This window comes from Marmota flaviventris, chromosome 1 (assembly GCF_047511675.1).
Source record: "Marmota flaviventris isolate mMarFla1 chromosome 1, mMarFla1.hap1, whole genome shotgun sequence".
Classification (NCBI taxonomy): Eukaryota; Metazoa; Chordata; class Mammalia; order Rodentia; family Sciuridae; genus Marmota; species Marmota flaviventris.
In genome coordinates this window covers 94907128-94927566 of record NC_092498.1, presented here as the reverse complement: position 1 = coordinate 94927566, position 20439 = coordinate 94907128, and the positions used below count along the sequence as shown (strand labels likewise).

At 40.9% G+C, this 20439-nt stretch overlaps 1 protein-coding gene across 2 annotated transcripts in view; it reads left to right on the top strand.

Moving 5' to 3' along the window:
• Elmo1 (engulfment and cell motility 1) overlaps window positions 1–20439 on the top strand; it is a 557729-nt gene that overhangs the window by 498279 nt on the left and 39011 nt on the right. For both annotated transcript variants that reach the window (XM_027939610.3, XM_027939609.2), the window contains exon 17: window positions 18258–18421. In XM_027939610.3, the coding sequence (XP_027795411.1) occupies window positions 18258–18421 (164 nt within the window). The remainder of the gene's footprint in view (window positions 1–18257; window positions 18422–20439) is intronic.

The following is a 20439-nucleotide window of genomic DNA, read 5'->3' as shown; positions in this document are numbered from 1 at the left end:
TCCCAGAACAGGTAAATGTATACCCTGGAACATCCTTGGGGTTTGTCCCTCAACAGCTCTAACTAGTGTGAATATTCTGATAATTTCAAAAAGAAACACCTTGGATGTGGCTGAGCAACTCTCCTCTCTTCTGTAATTTACACTATCCCTGGTAGTATTCTTATTAGGGATAATTAACCATGCTGCTTTACAAGGTGATTTTCCACGGGCTGCCATCTTTTTCCCTAAGGCATGAGCATTTCCTACAGAGACACAGGCATGACAGGCACCTTCTCTTGTAATTCAGGGCCTCTCATGTTCCTTTTAACAAAGCTGCTAACAAACCAACCCTGGTGTCTTCCTTTTCTGGAAGGGGATTATTACAGCTCTAATATATCTATTTAGTATCACAGAAATTGCTGGATGTGCTCACTAAATGACCCAGATTTTATCCCTCTCACAATTTAACACTCTAAATAAATGCCAGCAAGCTTGAACACATTGGAAAATTACTATATGTCTAAAACAACTTGGATATCAATATTTGCCATACAGACTTCCTCGGTGTCACATCTAAAGCAATCCTCGTTTAGCTGACTCAAATTCTCTGGATATGTTTACCCAACAGTCATCACTCATGTTTGTTCATGAGGTGTTGGGGTGATGAGCCAAGCCACTGTATTCTCAGCTGGGCCTGGAGCCTGCTTAGTTTGGCACTGATTAATGATGTGTGGGGAGCATAAAGTTTGCAGAGCTACCTTAGAAACCTAGTTAGCCAAAGACAAATAGCTGAAAGTTGGCTGCTGGCAGCTATGAATGTGGGTTCCTAAATAAGAGGAGTCCTTCAGAGACACCAATATGACTTTTGGGTACCCTAACTAGTGAAAGGGATAGATTCTATGATAGATTATGTTTTCAGGTCTGGTTTCTTGGTACAGATGCTCCTCAACTTATGAGGAGGTTATGACCCAATAAGTCCAAAGTAAGTTGAAAACATCAGAAGTCAAACTGCATTTAGCTGAGCAAGATGATGTGCCCCTGTATTTCCAGCTACTCAGATGTCTCAGGCAGGAGAATTGTTTGAGCCCAGAAGTTTGAGGTAAACCTTGGTAACATAATGAAATCCGATCTCAAAAAAAAAAAAAAATCAATACACTTAACCTACCCAAACACCATAGCTTAGCAACACAGTGCCCTGTACGATATCAGTTGTTTGCTCTCATAGCCATGAACGTGCCTGGGAGTTGTGGCTTACTTACCACTGCCCAGTGTCAAGAGAGAGAGTATCATATCACATATCATGAGCTCAGGAGCAGATCAAAATACAAAATACTGTTTTTGCTGAATGCATATTCTTTTTTGCACTATCTTAATGTCAGAAAATCACAAGCTAATCCATCATAAGCTAGAGAATATCTGTACACATTAAACTGCATCACATTATATCTGTACACATTAAACTCTGTACTTTGGGTATCACCATTTATCACCTTAATAATGGAGACTGCCTATGTCCAAGTTATGCCCTGAGACAAAATGCACTTGAATCAGTAAAGTATCTTGACTTCAGAATATCTTATGCCATGAAAGGCTTGCTTTTTCTTTACCAAATGGATTTCACACTGAGGAATGTTTTGATGTTGTCCCATTTTGTACTTATTTTGCCTTAAGTATTTCCTCTTTGGTTTTCCTTCCTTGTTTCATTTACCTGTTGCACCATGTTGGTTTGGCATCAATTTCTTTACACAAATTTTCTCCTTTGTGCCTCTTTCTATTATTTAGGTGGAGCAATTAGGAAAAGGTTTTGGTAGAGAAAGTAGCTCAGCTCTACTTGGGATGCTATCTTTTTAACAATATGCCTAAACTGAGTATAGAACTTTTTTTTTTAATTTTCTTTTACAGAATAGTCCCTTTCTCTCTAGCACCATGTGGATGTTTGTTCCTGGCAGAAAACACCTTTCTTTGTCTTACTGTAACTTCCATTGGCAACTCCTGGGCAGAAACCTTAGGAACATCTGTTTCCTAAAGATAAATAAGCCCTTGTTTGGAATGCGTTTTCTCAAGAGCCTACCCATAATCTTCTAGTCACAAGTTATAAAACCATTTTGAGTGAAAAATACAGAAATATGAAAAGAATTATGGCAAAGGTTCCACAAGAGGAAGAATGTGCAGCAAGATGGGAAGCCAGGTAGGCACCAGGTATCCTAGCTTAGCTGGTAATCTGTGACTGAAATTTTCCATGAAAATTTCTTGCATCTTCCCACTTTGTGCAAGATACAATTCAAACTCTTCCCTAAGACAGGTATGGATGCCCTCAGTTTGATCTCAACCTGACTTCTACCTTCTACCTCTTCCTAAATTAATAAGCAACAGACATTTTTTATGTCGATTCCCATGGAAGCTCCTTGACACATCCTCTCTTTGCTTCATCCCCCACACTGTGGGATCTGTATTGCACTCTCCAGTTTATTGGGAATCTGAGACCTAAAGAGGTTTTGACATTTGTCCAAGGATGTACAGGTGCTAAGTGAGAGAGCCCAGGATTTATTTGACTGTAATACTTTCTTTCAGCCTTTCCATAAAGAATTTTAAGCAGTTGTCTTTCCATTGACCTGGAGAATCCTAACCCCTCATCCTTCCTTTTAGACCTAAACCACCTTCAGGAGCAACCCAGAACCTACTTTGCTCATACCACCAGAACTGTCTTCTAACCACCAGAACTGGGTCTTCCTTCTTCAAATTACATGGCACTAGGGAAGATATTAGGGCTCAGGCAGGCATCATGAGCTTTAGGTTCAAATCCCTGCTCTGCCACTATGTAATGGGAGATTTTGAGTAAGTCACTTAATTCTGTCCTAACCTATGTTGCAGCCTGACCTCTGAAGTCCCAACCAGCCAAAAAATTCCAGGATTATAAGGTTATTTCATTTATTTATATGAATAAAATTTCCAGTGAGCATAAATTGAGTCCTATTCTCACTTGCGCCCACATCTTCCCACTTTCCCACTGTCTTGTGGAATGCCTTATGCAGAAGAGGGGGGAGGGCAATTGAATATTGTCGATAGACCTTGGCTTTTGCCCATCCATTCTAACTCACTCCCACTTGTTTGCTCATTTGTCTATCTAGTTAATCATTCTTTTATTTAGTGCTGGCATTGAATTTTTCCATTACTTCCCAAGATCCTTCATGAGATCTTCTGGAGGCCTTACCTCTGCTTTTGGAAAATATAATTATTGGTTTGGACTGAGTCCTCAAGGATAAAGACTTTCCATTTTTTATAACCAAAGCAAATAAGGAAAAATCACTTTTATAATATGAGATCTCAGAAAAAGAAATCTGGACAAATACCCATAGCATTTGTGATATTTTCAGCCTCACAGTTTTTCTAGCATTTCATCAATCCCCAGGCACCTGTATGTACAAGCCCATAGTTACGAAGCTGCATAGAAAAATAGATGATTGCCAATTAATTCAAGTCACCAGGCTCCATTTAGGTTTTAAGAGTATCACCTTCTGTATCTCCTTCAGTGATGATTGTCCCCTTTAGATTATAAAGTCTTAAATCACTTTTAGCTCCTGCAGGTACTCAGTCATTCAATTTAGTTGGTGGCTATTCCACGTATCCATCACTAGGCACCATATGCAAAGTAGAAGTCACCTTTATGTCCCTGCCCCAACAGAAATTCAGTTTCCACTTGAAGTTTGTGTGCTAATTTGTGGAGCCCTTCATAATAATCATAAAAAAATAAAGTTCTCATGTTGGATGTATTTTATTTATAATACACTCTTTTTTTGTTGATTACTACTTGAGTGCCTACAACTTACTAGATCTGTATTACTCACTAGTCTTTCTGTCTGCTTAGTGCAATGGTATTCATTAGCCTTACATTAATGTGAAACACATTTTTCATTTGGCACTCATAGTCTGATATCAACTGCAGCTCAATATTTTCATTGTAAAAGTTTAAAGCATAGGAATCTGGATTCCTGTACCTCCCCTGTCATTTGCCAACATAAATTCCCTGAATCTTGGGGTTTCTAGAACCGAAAAAAAGTAGATAGTCTCTATTTGATAGGATTGTGGTGAAAATACAGTGAGTTTAGAGAAGCCAGCCTGGACTATACTCAGGATGTGCACAGGAAACACTAACAGTCATTGCACTGTTGCCCCCAAAGAGGTCAAATGACTGCTTTACATGCAGCCACCCTGTTTGACCTTTATGACTGTGCCAAACTGGGTGGGGTTTGAATTTGTTTTCAGTTTAAAAGTTTATTTTCTAATTCAAGAATGAGATGCATGGAGAGATGCAATGTAACTTGTATACTTTCCTTAAATAAGAAATTGAGAACTGCCATAGTGGTGTTTAACATTTATTTATTTATGCCACGGTGTAGTTTGATGTTTATTTATTTATGAAAGCTTGCTTTGGTTGTCACTTTACATGATGCATGCCTTTTTTTTTTCCCCTTCTTCTTTCACACTTTATCTCTTGTAAAAAATAATAAAATCTAATATGACATTGACTCTAGAGTTTCGTATCACTTAACAACAGGGATGTCTGAGAAATGTGTTGTTAGGTGATTTCATCACTGCATGAATATCATAGAATGTACTTGCACAAACTAAGATGGCTTTGATGTCATTAAGTGACATAACTTTATAGGACCATTGTCGTCTATGTGTTCCATCCATGAGCAGTATATGACTGACTGTATAATTGAACTCTAAAACAAATTAAATCCTTTTGGAAATTTTATGTTTGATATAAAAATAGGAAGAGCAGCATTTCTATTTTATAGATACATATTATTTCTAAAAATAAATCCCCAGTTAGTTTCATCCAATTTACAATTTCAAGGAAGTTCCTTAGAGATGGATTATAGCCAGTATTTTTTTCTAGAATAACAAAAATCATTGAAATTTGAAAAAATAAAAAGATAGTCATACTCAACTTTAATCAGAAGGTCTACAGTTTGACCTGGGTCTGCCCCTCTCTTTCCCTCAGTCAACAACAGTTGTCAGCTACTCCCAAGGGCTTCACACTGTTATAGGGCCCGTGACTTTGTCCTTACTAAAACCATTACACCATTTCCAGAGGTATGTATGGGCTTAAGTGACTAAGATGGTAAGCGGTATAAAAGTTCTGTTTAGCTATTAGGTTGAAGAACTTTCATGAGGACATAAAATTGAACAGAAGTTCAAGTTCTAAAAATACTTGGGTTGATCTTCAAGAAAATTTGATTAGAGGACATTGGGACTTTTAAGAAAATTTAATCCCAAATTAATGATCAGTCTTTTGCCTTAAGTAAGATTAACTAGTGCTCACTAACATCAGAAATGGAGGATGGGTGCCATTGTGAATATCAGATTGAATTGATTGATAGTGGTTACTTGCAGGTGGATTCCTGTTTTAGCAGGAAAAAAAGGTGCTGTGATAGATGGGCATGGGAGAGAGGAATGGTAGTATATATGTCATCCAATGTCTATCTATGTTGTTTGCTGTGATGGACACCTCAGTAAAGAAGGGGACCACATTCAGGTGAAAGCATGGCATTCCGGTGGATTGGGGGAAACCCCAGGAACAGCTAGCTTCACAGCTGTGAGAGGCATGGCTGTTGAGTAGAGAAACACAAGAACCATTTCAGATCCCTTTGGGCTCATTGGCTCTGAAACTACCAAAAAATGTCTGTCCAGGTTTTGCAGAGTCAGAACACTTTGTGCTGTTTTAATTGTCTGAGCCTTGTGGCTCTGGTGGGTGACAGGTCATCCTTTAAAGATAATAAATGGCTTGCAATTATTTTACTTTGGAAAGTGCTCTTCTGCCCTGGGACACTATAATAACTGGCCAGAGAGAGGAAAAGGCCTGGGGATTTATGAAGTGTCCCAATTTTCAACCATCTGGGAGAAATACAGCAGGAGGCTGGCATGACATTGTGTTAACCAGAGTTAATCTATCATTGCTCCTGCTATAAACCCTCTCTTTCCTTCTACTTAAAAACCATCCCAGGAATTTGTCCCCAGCCTTTACAAAGACTTGTCAGAAATCATTTTTTTTTAACATGTAATTCTAGAAACACAATCTAGTTGACCTTCAGTTTGCTAGACTGAGGGGAATATTTTCCAGGTATGAAGGATTTTTAAATCCTCTAGTGAATCGAAAGACAAATGAAGTGTGGTCTCTTCCTTGAAAGGGTTCAAGTTCCTTCTGGGGAGATGAGTAGTGAGTGAGTAAGTAGTTTCAATGCACTCTGAGAAATGTGATTGTCGAAACTATAGAGTAATAATAGAAATATATTTATATGAGCAAAAAAAAAAAAACAATGGTGTGTTTAATAATCACTTTTTCCCTTGCCCCCAAATTCTGTTGATTGATCATATCCATAGTAGCACTTACCACTGTTATTCTTTATGTACACCTCAGGTTCCCCTTAGCTGCTTCTGCAATTCTACAGGGTAACCACTGGGTCTAGTTCTTTGCATTGCCAACATTTCACCGATGATGAGCACGTTAGGTGCTAGGTAAATGTTAGCTAAGCAAATGCAGGACTGATTATACTTCCAAAGCCTCTAAGGCAATAACAGGAACCAATACTTGTCAGATAAATTTAGAAAATCAAAACATATTTATTCTTAGGATATTCTGTTGATAATTCCGCTATGTTTATTTGGAAATTAAAATGCATATCATGGTGTTCTCACTGTGCCAACAAACAATGGGCCATTTGATATCTCACACTGAGTCTGGTGTTTGCTAGAAGGGTGAGAGAATTTGGAGGGTGGTGACAAGAACAGCCTTTTCTTGGCAGTCAAGTCTTCCGTATCCGTGGGTTCTATATCCACTGATTCAACCAACTACAGGTCAAAAATATTAGGAAGAAAGAAATTGCCTTTGAGCTGAACATGTGCAGACTTTCTCTTGTCATTATTTCCTAAACAATGCCTAATAACAACCACTGACATTGTATTCTGTATTATAAGTAATCTAGAGATAATTTAAGGTACATAGGATAATGTGGGGAAGTGATCAGAAAATAGCATTTTACACAAGAGACTTGAGCTTCCTCGAATTTTAGTATCATGAGGGTCCTGGAACCAATCCTGTGTGGATACCAAGAGATGGCTCTATATGTCAGAGTTTTGACCAGTAGGCTCTGACCACGTGGCCACCTCCATGGCAGGGTCTGTCTGCTGAGAAGCATCCACCAGCAGTCGCACGTTGGCTGCTCTCTCCTTGCCGAGGGATTTGGTGAAGCAGCTGTCCAAGTTTGCTCTGGGCCCGGCAGCCTTGCTTGGTGGCAGAGCTGGTTCATGGGAATCAAACTTTGCTCCTCCGACTCCTTTTCCCCTGTGGTCTTGCCTGAGCAGTCTGCTTAAGAAAAGTTTATTAAATGTCACTTCCAGAGGGGCAGCTTGTCCCATTTCATTTTTCACTGTTTAATAATGGATCCAAAATAGGCTGAGAAATCTAAACATGCAGGGCTTCAGGTTTTGCCTCTCAAAATGAGACCAGAGACATTTCATTTATTTCTTAATAAGGACTAATCTTATCCACAGATGTGTAGGAAATGATATTAAATACGGGAAATATGGAGATGAGTTAGGTAAAGTTTCAACCTTCAGGGAGTTTGGGACATACTCAGGGAGATCAGCACAGTTACCACTTGCTCCTTTTCTAGGCTTTAATTAAGAGAGTGAAGAAAGGGCAGTGATCAGCTCTCAGGTGAGTTGGCAAGAAGCCCATGAAATGTTTTAAGAAGGTACTGTGAATGCCATTTCGTTATTAAGACAATGAGGCACTCATCTTTCTTAGCACCTTATAGTTTAAGACCATGACTATGGAACTTAAAAAAGAAAAATCCACCCAAGCTCAGTTACTTCTTCAATGAAATTCCCCTCCTGACTTTGAGGACCTCTCAGTAAAGTCAGCTCATCATTTCCTCACCCCACTCCCCGTAATCAGGCAACCATAGCATCAGAAAACTAGCACCACACTAGCTACTCCAATTTGGGAGAACTTCTATTGGTGAAGGTCACTGCAACTTCAATAAGACTACTTTCAGCTTCCATACTTGGAAAAGTGTTCTGACCTGGCCTTAGAAAAGCAACAGATAGCATGATTATTAAGAAATGTGTATCCTTTTTACCCCCAATCCTGCTGGAGTGGGTGCAAGAAAGAGAATAAGTGCCCCCTCCTCTTATACACACACACACACACACACACACACACACAGCGCTACATGTTTTGATGGACTTGCTTGACATGTTGTTTATTTAAAGCTGTGGATTAAATGCCACCCACTAATGTGATTTGCTTGGACTTCTGTCAGCCTGAGGCGGACTCCAACAGACACTGGTGAAAATAGCTTCGTGTGGTCCGATCGGGGCCTTCAATTAGCTAACCAGCAAATTTAGTCTGATTGCTGTATTAATTTGGCTCCCTGTTTCAGTGGGGAAGAGCAGTTTGTCACACAGCTGTTGCCTCCTGATCTCTCTCCCCTCGAGGGTAGGCTGCAATAAAAGAAAGCAGTGATCCCAAACCTCACCTTTCCTTTCTCCTCTTTTGGATTGGCTTCCTGCAGATGCAAAAGGAGGGGGGAAGGATGTTGTATTTGTATCCATTGTTCTCCAGCAAACCTACCCCTAATTGATTTTTAGATGAATCACTTGTTGAAATGTTTATTTTATTTTATTTTATTTTTACTGGCTATAAAAATGCCTTAAACCTTAAATGAAAATGCCGTCTCGGGAGGAACAGGGCAGCTGGTAACGCCACCCATCTTATATAATGGATTATTTTATTATGTATTATATTATTTTATTATTATGTTACATTAGGGGCTAACACCAAGGCCCTCAAAGCTCTCCATTTGGATCATGGTCAGATTCTCAAGATTCCTGAAGTTGCCCAAACACTGTGACCCTCTTCCCTTCTGCTCCTGTGTCATCAGAAATAAAAACCAGAGCAAGGCAGTGGCAGAACTGGGCAGCAGCTCCCTTTCCCATGGCATCAGTGCCATCTGTTTTGCTCTCAGGGCACACTTGAAAAGTCACCTTTGATCCTCTTTCATAACAACCCTCTCTGGGGTTTCTGAATGCTGCCATCCACAGGCTTGCCCCTCAGGCTCGGTGTACAAGCTGCTGCCCTGCTCTAATCAGGGGTCTGGGGTACCGAGTCTGACTGCTGCCCAGGGAACCATGGGCTACTTTGATGATGTTTGGCTGACCTTGGTAAAATAGTTGCTGATCCAAGTAGACGCAGATAGATGCCTTCTACACTGTGGCTGCAGCCAGCCACTTCAGTGAGAGCCTGAGGGAAAGTGGTCTGTCCCCAGTGTAGGGAGGCTACCTGAGGACCTGCCTGAGCAGACTGAGAGCAGGCACAGTCCCCCAGGTGTTTTTCTGATGACCCTGATGAGAGCACGGATCCTGTCCACGCTTCAGGAAGCTAAGGACTCAGCCCCTCGGATGGCATCTGTAGGTCATACTTGGTAGAGCTGAAGGCAGGAGCAGCTCTTTCTTCCTTTTCCAGGGAACCTCAGTCCTCTCCCCTTCTCCCTCCTTGTGCCCTTGCAGTAGGACCAGTGTTCCTCAAGCCCAGCTGCACATTAGCATTCCCAGGGAAGCTTGGTAAAATATGACCTGTTTCCAGAACCTATTCCCCAATCAGAACTCCAGGGATAAGGCACACAAAGACACCTCATAAATTCTGTTTTTCTTTGAGAGTAGAGACCTACTGATTTTGGAGGCTGTTTCTTTCTTCCATCAATCAATGAGCCCATCAGTCACAAATTAAAGATTTTATATATATATATATATATATATATATATATATATATATATATATATATATATATATATATTTCCCCCCAAAAAAATAGAAACAAGAAGAACACCAGTCATGGGAGGATGTTGGCATTAACCCCTATTTTGCAGGTAGAGCATAAAGTCAGATAATGATTATCAAGGGTGGTAGCTTCTAAGCCTAGACATTACAAATGAACAGGCGTCAGAAGGAAGGTATTAGTCACAGGTGGGAGTGAAATTCTAGGCACTGAGAAGTTCTCCTGGTGAGATCATGGGGTACAAGGGCTGTAAGTATAGATCTGCTAGAGAGGAGAAGAAGGTCATACATTAGACAGACTAGTCTGTACCCCAAAGGCAATACTGAGCCAGTGTAGGTTTTCAGCAGGCAAATGATGTTTGAAATAAGTTTGAAGTAAGCAGGCTTCTGTGATGAGAGACTAAGAGGAAAAGAGGGGAAGTTATAAAGATATTGGGTAAACCAGGAAAGGTGACGGGGCAGCAGGAGAGGTCAGTGTGAATGACATCAAGTAAACAGAAGGAACAAGTATTCAAGAGGCAGAGCCAACATTTCATCATACTACATCTGACAACTATGCACTACAGAGCAAAATTCCCAGCTCTTGTGAATGTGCTGTTCCCAAACCCACATGCAAAGTCTGCTGGCCCTCTCCAAAGATACCTTTCAGGGTTGCTTGATGACCACAAATATAGGCAGGTATGTGGCACCCAGAGATCAGGCCTTGGGTTAGCAGCAGTTTGCATTCCAGAACTCTAACTTAGGAGGAATGAAATCACTGAAAAGATCCAGTCTGCAGCCAATTGTTATTTCCGTGGCTCATCATATTTAGTTCTTGATATAAGGAGCCACAAGCCTAGCACTTGTTGGACTGTGAAATGCTATCTTTCAGTTGCAAGAACCTCACTACTCACATCAAGCATAGCACCATCTTTTAGCTTGGAATTAGGCTTCATTGCTCCTTCAGAAAGATGCTCATCGGACCTGGAGGCACAAAAGGTCATTAGAGACACACTGGAGAAATACAGGCAGAGAGAAATTTAATGACTTGCTAAGTCTTATTACTAGATGCCAAGATGAGACCATGTCCTTTGTGAAATGCAGATCTATTTTGCATTTATTAATGAACAAAATATTTCAAATTCATCTGGTATAATTGAGGACACATGGTGAAATTGAGAGGGGTCAGAGGTTGTGCACCGGCTGAACTGGCCCTCTGTGATTTCAGAGCAGTTTCTCTTCATTTACATTAAGCTTGACCCACAGGGCTCTGAGCAACCTGGGCTCTGCACCAGGGGACTTCTGTGGTCACACCAGGGCAGATTGTATGGCAGAAGGGAGCATGGACCTGCCAAGGCAGTGAAACTATTCAGGGTAAGAGTTGAAAATACTGTTTAAAGAAAATACCTCTCTGTAATCTGATGGAACCAATTATGTTTAATGCAACCTGAATATAATCACGAATTGCCCTGGGTGTTCCACGAACCCATGGTGTCATTGTGTGAGGATGTGTAGCTTGTTTGCAAGCTTCAAGGAAGTCTATTTTCTTTAGATAAGCTATCTTTGGGGCTGTGGTTCAAGAGGGAACCCCATAAGGTGTTGGGCTTAATGCTCTGCATCTCCTAAACCCGCCTAAAGATAACCACCCCCACTCTATAAGCAGAAAAGCTGAGCCATTTGCCCAGGTGGTGAATGGCAGAGCCAGACTTCAGTATGAACACTAACTATCAGCCATGTTTTTTTCTCAAACTAGCAGTTGGCAAAACTGCTGCTGCAAGCCAAATCCAGCCCCACCTGTGTTTTGTAAATAAGTTTTATTGGAACACAGCCACACCCATTCATTGACATTTTGCTGGCAATGACTTTCACTCTGACACTTCAGAAGTTTCGACAGACTTCACAGGGCCCCAGCAAAGCCTACAATATTTACTATTTGCCCCTCAACAGAAGAAGTTCGCCAACTCCTGCTCTCTGTCTCTTTGCCCCAAAATAAATTCTGAAAACTCAAATGCTCCTCTTGAATCCAGAGAGCACTTTTATTTTTGCTCTCTTTTCTTGTAATGCACTTGACACCACTCAGAAAAATGTCCTGCATATAGTTCCTGGCCTAAGTTATCCATTCCCTGACAATGGCAAAACTGCAAAGTAAAGCCATCTTGATTTTCCAGAAGGCTCCCTAATTTTATTTTTATTTTTTTTTTTACTTTTTGGGAGGGAGAATACCAGGGATTGAACTCAAGGGCACTTAACCACTAAACCACATCCCCAGCCTTTTTTTTTGAGATAGGACCTTGCTAAATTGCTGATGCTGGCCTTGAACTTGTGATCCTCATGCACCACCTAATTTTAAGGATCTCTCTGGGGAGTTGGGGGCAGGGAAGAATCAATGTCTAGCCTACATCTGGGTCAATAATTATTTTGACAGCTGATTCACCAATGTTTATCCTAATTTCCCAGTGCTTTTTCTGAGCAAGGCCATTGCTCCACATTCTACCCTTACAGTATAGCCTCCAAATTATTCCTGGCCTCTGGGAAATTATCCTTTACACACATACACACATAAGGTCTTCTTTCCCCAAGAATTCTCTCTGGGCACCAGATCCCTCCTTTTTTTTTTTGTCATTATGAGCCTTTGGTCATTTTGTTTTGTAGAAGAAACATTCCTGGGAAGAAAAATAGTCCAGCATTGAAAACGTCTCCCACATGAGCTGTTTTTAAGCTGGACTGTGTTGGCATCTGTCTTCCACTAGACAATCTTTTCTCTTCATTGTGAAGATAAATCAATTTAATGGGTACCACTGAGGTGGAGATAAATAGTACTTTTTTGCACCCATTAATGGCAGTACCCAGTAGTGTACACCACTGTGGCTTCCCTAGAAGCCCTCTGCCCAACTATAGATCATTCCCTTCCAGCTCAGCCTTGTATGGAGGCCCACAGTGACCTCTAGCACCCTAATATACCATCTCCAAGCCAGAGTTCATTCTTTAGGCTTTGCAGAAGTATATTACCAAATTATGCCAGCAGTCTTATCATTCTATTAAGGACTTATTCGTTGTTTAATTCTACAGATGAGTCTTTGACATTAAATGGTCTTTAAAGACATTAAACATATAACTCACAATTCTAGTCTAGAAGATACTGTGTTCAAATCTATGGGCCACAGTACAAATAGGAAACAGATTTATCTTCCAGGGACTTGGAAATCTAGATGGGGTGAAGGGCACACCAATAACTAATTGAACTACTTTCTGACAAAGCAAATAAAAAGGCTATGACCAAAAAAATTACTCCAGGCCATAAATGTCATAAGAAGGCCCAGAGGAGGAGCTGAATTTGCTGAGATTGGTAGTCTTCACATTTGAGCATCAGAACCATCTGGAGGACTGCTAAAACCCTGTTTACTGGAAACTACACTTGGGGTTTCTGATTCAGCAGGTCTAGATAGGCTCAACATGTTTCAATTTTAGCAAATTCCCAGATGATACAGATGTGATCTAAGAACACCCTGTGAAAGATATATTTATAGGAGAAACCTCTGACTTAAGTAATTTCCTCCTGGGAGGGAAAGAGAATGGATACTTATTGGGCATGTAGTATTCTCCATTGGATGTATGAGGTACTTTGCATACATATATTATTTAAATTTCATAATAATTCTTTGTTATATGATTCTATTAATTCTGTATCACTATGACGACTTTACAGTGAGCAAAATACAGTGAAGAAGGGGAAATGGCCTTTGCTAAAGTGTCAGGCATTATCTAATCACAGTCCCTTGAATTCTACATTATTAGTATTCCTAGCTTCCAGATGGTTACAATAAGTTGTGGAGAGTTTGAGTATCTTGAGGAAGGGCACAACTCCAAGAAATATACAGCCTTATTCAAAGCCAGGGTGGCAGATTCTAGAGGCTGAGATGTCCTAGTGCAACCATAACCCCCATTTGTGGAAAGTTGCTGGTGTAGACTCCAAAAAGTATATTTTCTTTAATGTCTGAGGCATAACCGCCTCACCTCCCTGCCTTTGCTATTACACCTCCCTCTGCCTAGAATTTCCTTCCTCTCTTCAGTGAATAACTCCCATTCATCTTCCAAGTCTCAGCACAAATTTTGTCTCAGCCATGAAGACTTCTTCCCTAATATCCCTTCCTTACCCCAACTCGAGCACAAATAATAACTATTTCATAGGTGTCCTAGCAAGCTTGAATGAATTCCATTGCACCTCCCCAAATCCTCTAGTTACTTATCATTAGTTAGAGAAAACAAAAATTCCAAATTTTTCATCTTAGCTGTCAAAGCCACCATGTGGCTCAGCTTGCCTTTCAACTACACCTTGGAGCCTGGCCTCATTTCTCCACTCAAAGGAGAACAGCATATACCCTTCCCCACTCACAGCTGCGTCTCCTCCCTCCAAGCCTTTGATCACATTATTTCTCCCAAGAATGGCCTCTCCCCTGCACCTCGGTGTGTCTACCTGTGGCATCTCCTCAAACTGCAGCCAAAGTTCCCAAACTATATCCTCATCCTGCTGGAACCTGAGAGGGGGCTCTGTATTTATAGAATGAATGCACAGCCTCTTAATCCACTGTGACATCCTGTATGTGTCTGAGCCACCTACCCAGAGCTCATTTCATACAAGGCTCCCAGTGTCATCCATTGCCCTTCCCCAAGTAGGTGCTTGAAGCCCATTTGTTAAATGAATGGGTGAATGATGCTGGTTGAGGATTGTGGATATTAAGGCAGGATCAGAGAAGTGATTAAACCAGGAACACATAGAGGCTCAGTAGATCTTGGAATAAGATGCAAGAACACGTTTAAATAAACAACAGTGAAACCAGGTGCACAGTTAAACTACTTTGCCAGCAACAATTTTGATTCCATTCTCTAATCCAGTCTTCCAAGCAGCCAAAATGTTTCTCGGTTTGAAGTACAATCATCTTGTGGGAATCCTACATTTTTGTAACATATGACATTATTACAGAGAACAGACAAATACTCGGAAAATTCCAGAAGCATACCACTGGCGAGTTGCAGACATTGCTTGAAGAAGGTGTCAATACCACCAGCAAATGGAGATTCTAAGAGCATTCTTTTCTTTGATGTCTATGGCAGAGCATGTGCTGTAACTAGAAAGTATAACTCTGTTGATTTGCTGACGCCTCTGCAACACCTTCTGCAGGTTTTTTTCAAACAAATAGTAAAAGGTCTGCTATTTTCCCCGAGGACAAAGTTAACAATGGTGGTTGTGAAAGTCTTGATTTAAATTGTACACATGGAGCATTCACAGATACTTAGCACGATTCATTACGACAGTTGTAGAAGCTACTTTGCAAAGGCACAGAGGAGTGTTTGACTTACATAACTATGTTATCTTCTTAAACAATAACAGAAGGCTAGGGTTGTAGCTCAGTGGTAGAGTGCTTGCCTAGCAGAGGCACTGGGTTCAATTCTCAGCACTACATATAAATAAAGAAATAAAATAAAGGTCCATCAACAACTAAAAAGCTTTAAAAATAAATAAACAATAACATCTTTCACTGAGGTTGCTTTACTTGGCATACAGAATAACAATGGAACTTCTCAAAGCCAATGCCAAGCAAAACTGGGCAGTAACGGAGGGAGACCTACCCTTGAGCTCCACCAGACTATTTTGTGCTTTAGACACACCACTAGCTTCCATTCCCCTGGGACCTGATGGTGGTGTGGTCCCTTCTCCCAATCACCCAACCTATTTTTAGGAAAGATTCTATACTTTGCTAAAATTGAAGTGTGAGTCATTTGGGGGAATTTAAAGGATTTCTCTACTATGCATTCTTGCATCTAGCAGGGATCAAAGTCTTAAGCTAGAGTAATGAAGCTCTAAGAGTGGATTTTAAGCATGAGGTAGGAGTCGTGTTCCCCATTCCATAATAGATCATCGTTTCCATGCAAAGGCACAACCAGGCACACATAAATGAAAGGTGATTTTTTTAAAGGTGTTTTCTTCACGAGGTACCTTTGTTGTTTCTTATCCAGCTTCCCTGTTTCTCCCTCTGTCTGGGTAACCTCAGCCCCACAAGTTGGTACTCCTCTTAGACTTCATTGCATATATATGTTACTCTGGTTTCAAGTGACAGGAATCCCATTCAAACCATCTTAGGAAAAAGAAAAGATTCATTTAACCAAAGCACCAAAGGCAAGGGTTGAAATTACCTGATGGTTAAAGTTTAACCTACGAACACTCTCTCAGGATCATGATTCTGTCTTTTATTGGCATTGGTCTCCTTATCTTCCACTCTCCCCAATATTAAGGGACATAGTTTTATAGTTCCCAATTTGAGGGGGGAAACTGCCCCATCTTGGATCAGGTCAGAGAAATCTGGGCAAGGACATGGGTTAGTCAGTTCAGGTCATAGGCTCAGTCATTAGCCCTGTTGCTGGAGTCTAGGCAGATGTGGCATGGAAATTGTCATCTCTGTGACAACCCTTTAAGAAGTGAGGGCATTACTTGGCCCTCTGAAATTGTTTCTTTCTCTACAAGATGAGGAGAAGGTCAACATTAACCTGATATTCAAAAATCCTTTTTCCTTTCATTCTCTTTGTCTCTTTTACATGTCCTCCTTCTCACTAGAAGGTCAAAAAACATTGGGAGGCAATAATGACCTCTTTGCCTCAACTCCGAGGCTCTCTAAATGGAGAAAGGGGTGTCCCTCACATAAGATGGCAAAGTGTTATAGTTGACTAAAATCAACACCATTTATGCAGCATGGTGTAAGATGGTCACTATTTCAAAATTTGTCATGCATCCCAAAGTTAGCATTTTGCTTGAGTAAAAAAAGAAGCAGAGTGGGGAAAATCAACTGGGAATTTTCCTTTATGCCATTCTGCGGAGAGCATGAAATGATGCTTATATAACTGGCTCCAATTTAGATGTAGCCCAGTCCAAAATGGCTAATGTGTGGTGACATTCCAGGGAATTCATCTATTTCCACACTACTGAATAGCCATTCTTCCTTTAAAACCTATATCAAATGTCATCTTCAATGAAATCCCCCTCCTTGTGTCCCTGCCAACAAAATCCATCATTCTCTGTCTTTTCCACACTCCCCTGTGATGATCTTTGGCCATGCCCACATTTCTCATTAGACCCTCAGTTCACAGAAGGCAAGACCATACTTCATTCATGTTTGTTCAGCATCAGGTCTGTGGAGTATCTATCTGGGCGACTTGCTCTCTTAGGATTCAATGATCTGTGATATTGGGCAAGTTGTCCATCTTTTCTCAGTCCTTTTACCTTTAAAATAATGATCACACACCTAGTCCAGTGTATTAGAGGGAAAATTAAATGAGATGGTGAATAGCTAAGTGCTTGGCACAGGACTCATTGGATAATAGGTTTGTATTTGGTTTTGTCTTATTTTTAAGTTTCCAAAAGAAACAGGGTATGACAGTCCCCAGACATCAAGAATGGTGGAATGAGTGGCAATATAGTAAAACATTTAAAAGCCTAGGATCAAATCCCAACTCAGCCACTATCACCTAACCATGTGATTTTTAACTAATTTTTTTATGCTGCAAAGCAGTTTCTTCATATGTTAAGATGATGTTGATACTCACCTTATAGATTTGAGTGGACAAAGAGTGTGTGTGTATATGTGTGTGTGTGTGTGTGTGTGTATAAAATATACCATAACATCCATCACATAGTAGACACCTTATAAAGGATAATACTTGCTTTCATATGTAATGAAAAATGAAAAGATCTATGCAAGATTACAAATCCTGTGGATGAATCTACATTCACAAAGGCAGTGGTTAATTGCCTTCTGGTGAGCTAGACCTGTCTTGAGGCAGCAAATTACCTTTTCTTTCTTTCTTTCTTTCTTGAGGTTTCCAATGGGATCTACCTATTCTAATTTAATAAACCTCTTTGTTTAAACCACATGCTTATAACCAAGTGTATAGTTTTCATGAATACTCAGGCCCTAACAACATGGGGAAAAAAGACTGGGAAGTGTGGGTATCTGTATGCATTCATTGGAACTGATGCCAACCAAACTTCCACAGTTAATTGTGTCTTAGCAATTTTTCCTGGAAAAAAATAGTTAGCAGGCAGGCTTGCTAGCTATTGTTTGGCCTTTGATTATTTCTGACTCTTGAGTTTGTATTGTTTACAGTGGAGTTTCAGCAGCAATCACATAATGTATGGAACACTCCTCCTTTCCCAAGCTTCACTCCCCTCCATTCCAAGTTAATCAGTCCATTTCCTTCCTTGTGGTTTAAAAAAAAAAAAAGTTAAGATGAAGATGCACATAATGGAAGTTTACTCTTTGGAAAAGCACACTCAAGCCTGGGGCTGAGAGTATATGCAGCAGCAACCAGGGAGGAGGCAGTGAGCTATTAACTCCCGAAGACTTTTTTGAACAGGATATGATAGCTCCCAGGATACTGATGGTCTTTCTCCTTTCATCTGCAGGTAATGCAGGTGGTGAAGGAGCAGGTTATGAGAGCACTTACAACCAAGCCTAGCTCCCTGGACCAGTTCAAGAGCAAACTGCAGAACCTGAGCTACACCGAGATCCTGAAAATCCGCCAGTCTGAGAGGATGAACCAGGAAGATTTCCAGTCCCGCCCGATTTTGTAAGTTACCCACTTCTGACTTCCATCTCCCTGAAGGCTCTAACATACCATTTCTATAGTGAGTGCCAATCACCCAAATGAGCTGTCGTGACCTCACTAGGGAAGGTCAACAGAAGACCTTCCAAATGATTTCCAATTACGTAAAGAGGTCTTGGCAGCTCCCTGAGGAAGGCCTGAGCAGGTGGGCTGAGCTGAGGGGGTAGTAGGGTCAGGTTCTGGCAGAATGGATCTAAACCAGGAGCTGGCCCAGTTACTGGCAATCCTCCAGGGATTTATAGCGAAAGTGTTCTGGACTTTTTCTAACAGTTGGAGCAAATTTATTTGCCTATGAAACTGTATTTTACATAGGTGCCCTTTGAGTGGCAAGATGTCCCAACCTACCCAGAGTGAAACCAACCAATAATTAAAGCAGTGAACCCCAAAGTAGTGCATGTGTGAGTGGTGAGAGGCAGAGATAGAGCCACCCTCCCCTGCCCAGTTGGCAGTGGTTGGCATTGGATCATCTTATATTAATGACCCTGTGGCTATAACTTGCAGGCTCACAGTAAAAGGCAGCAGACCCCCTTTTTACAGGACTTTGCATAAAATGTCATAGATAGCTTGTACAAATTTTCATGTATGTTCGTCTTTAAAATGTTCTGAACCTCCAATAAGAGAACCGTTTTGCTTGCCTCATCTCTTGCCATGTCTTTTTCTAAGAACTCTGTTTTTCTACCCTTACATTTTATTGAAAAGAAAACAGAGAATGGGTAGGGAAGAGGAAAGGTGTTTGACATTAATTCTCATCTGTCCTCAGAAAAATGGCCCAGCTTCTTCTGAATATGTGTGTGTGTGTGTGTGTGTGTGTGTGTGTGTGTGGTGTGTGTGCACGTGTATGCCAACTCATACCACAGGTGTGATTCTGGAGCCCATCTTCAACTCAGCCTCACCTCTCTGTTCCTAATTCTTTCTCTTTCTGCACCTCATTTCTTCCTCTCTTATATTTGGCATGTTTAATGCATGGCAATTTGCAAAGCATCCTTCATGCTATTTCATTTCCTTGCATCCCTATGAGATGGGCAGGTCTTGTTTCCATTCAAAGTCTCAGATATAGTCTACAAAGGTGACAGCCTTGCTGACAAGTGGAGATCCTGGACTTGAACTCAAGTCTGCTGATCCCTCCATGACTGCTTTGTTCACCCCATCAGAGTCTCTTTGCCATGTGTGAGACTGAAATGAGGCTAAGAAAGTGAACAGGTCTTAAGTGACAACAGCCCAACAGTAATAATACTGGGTATATGTTTGTTTCCAAATCTTAAGCACTATTGAAAACTGTAGAGTAGAACTACTGACTTTAGAGGGCATGGCGTTAGTCAGCAGAGAGCAGGAAATGCTTCCAGAGAGCTTTGGCTAGCATCCCTGTAAACCCCGTCACACCCACACTGTGCACCAGCCAGCCTTAGTGGAGGTTAGGCTGCCGGGGTGTTGCCTTGGCCCTCAGCCAGAAGATGGCAACAGCTAGAAACATGAAGGGGAAATCACTTGGAATAAGTGACTGGCTCCTTGCAGATGTGAGTTCTCATCTGCAAAGAGGGACAGTGGTGCCTTGGCCTGTCTAGGTCCCACATTCCTGAAATGCTGCATTTCATAGCATCAGTTTCAGCAGATGTGCTACACAAGGACACTTTATTATGCTTTTGACAACAATTCTTAAAACCTAAAGGGATACTTGAGGAATCCCTTAAGTGAAAGCCAAGTGATTCTAAATTAATATCACTTCAGTTAAAGCCAAGTGATTCTAAATTGATGTTTGACCATGATTTTGTTCCAAGGAAGAATGTCAGCTGTGTGTCCAGGGTGAACACTTGGCTCCTGCTTTGCCTTCATATTTTCAGTTCCCAGGGTTCTACCTGTCACACTGGGAAGTTTCTTTTCTTTTGTTACAAGAAACTCTTACCATTACGTTGGCTCTGTAAGGGGAAGCAATACAAATAGAGGAAATCCTACAGACATAGCTTTTGCATCATTGGTGGGTGTGA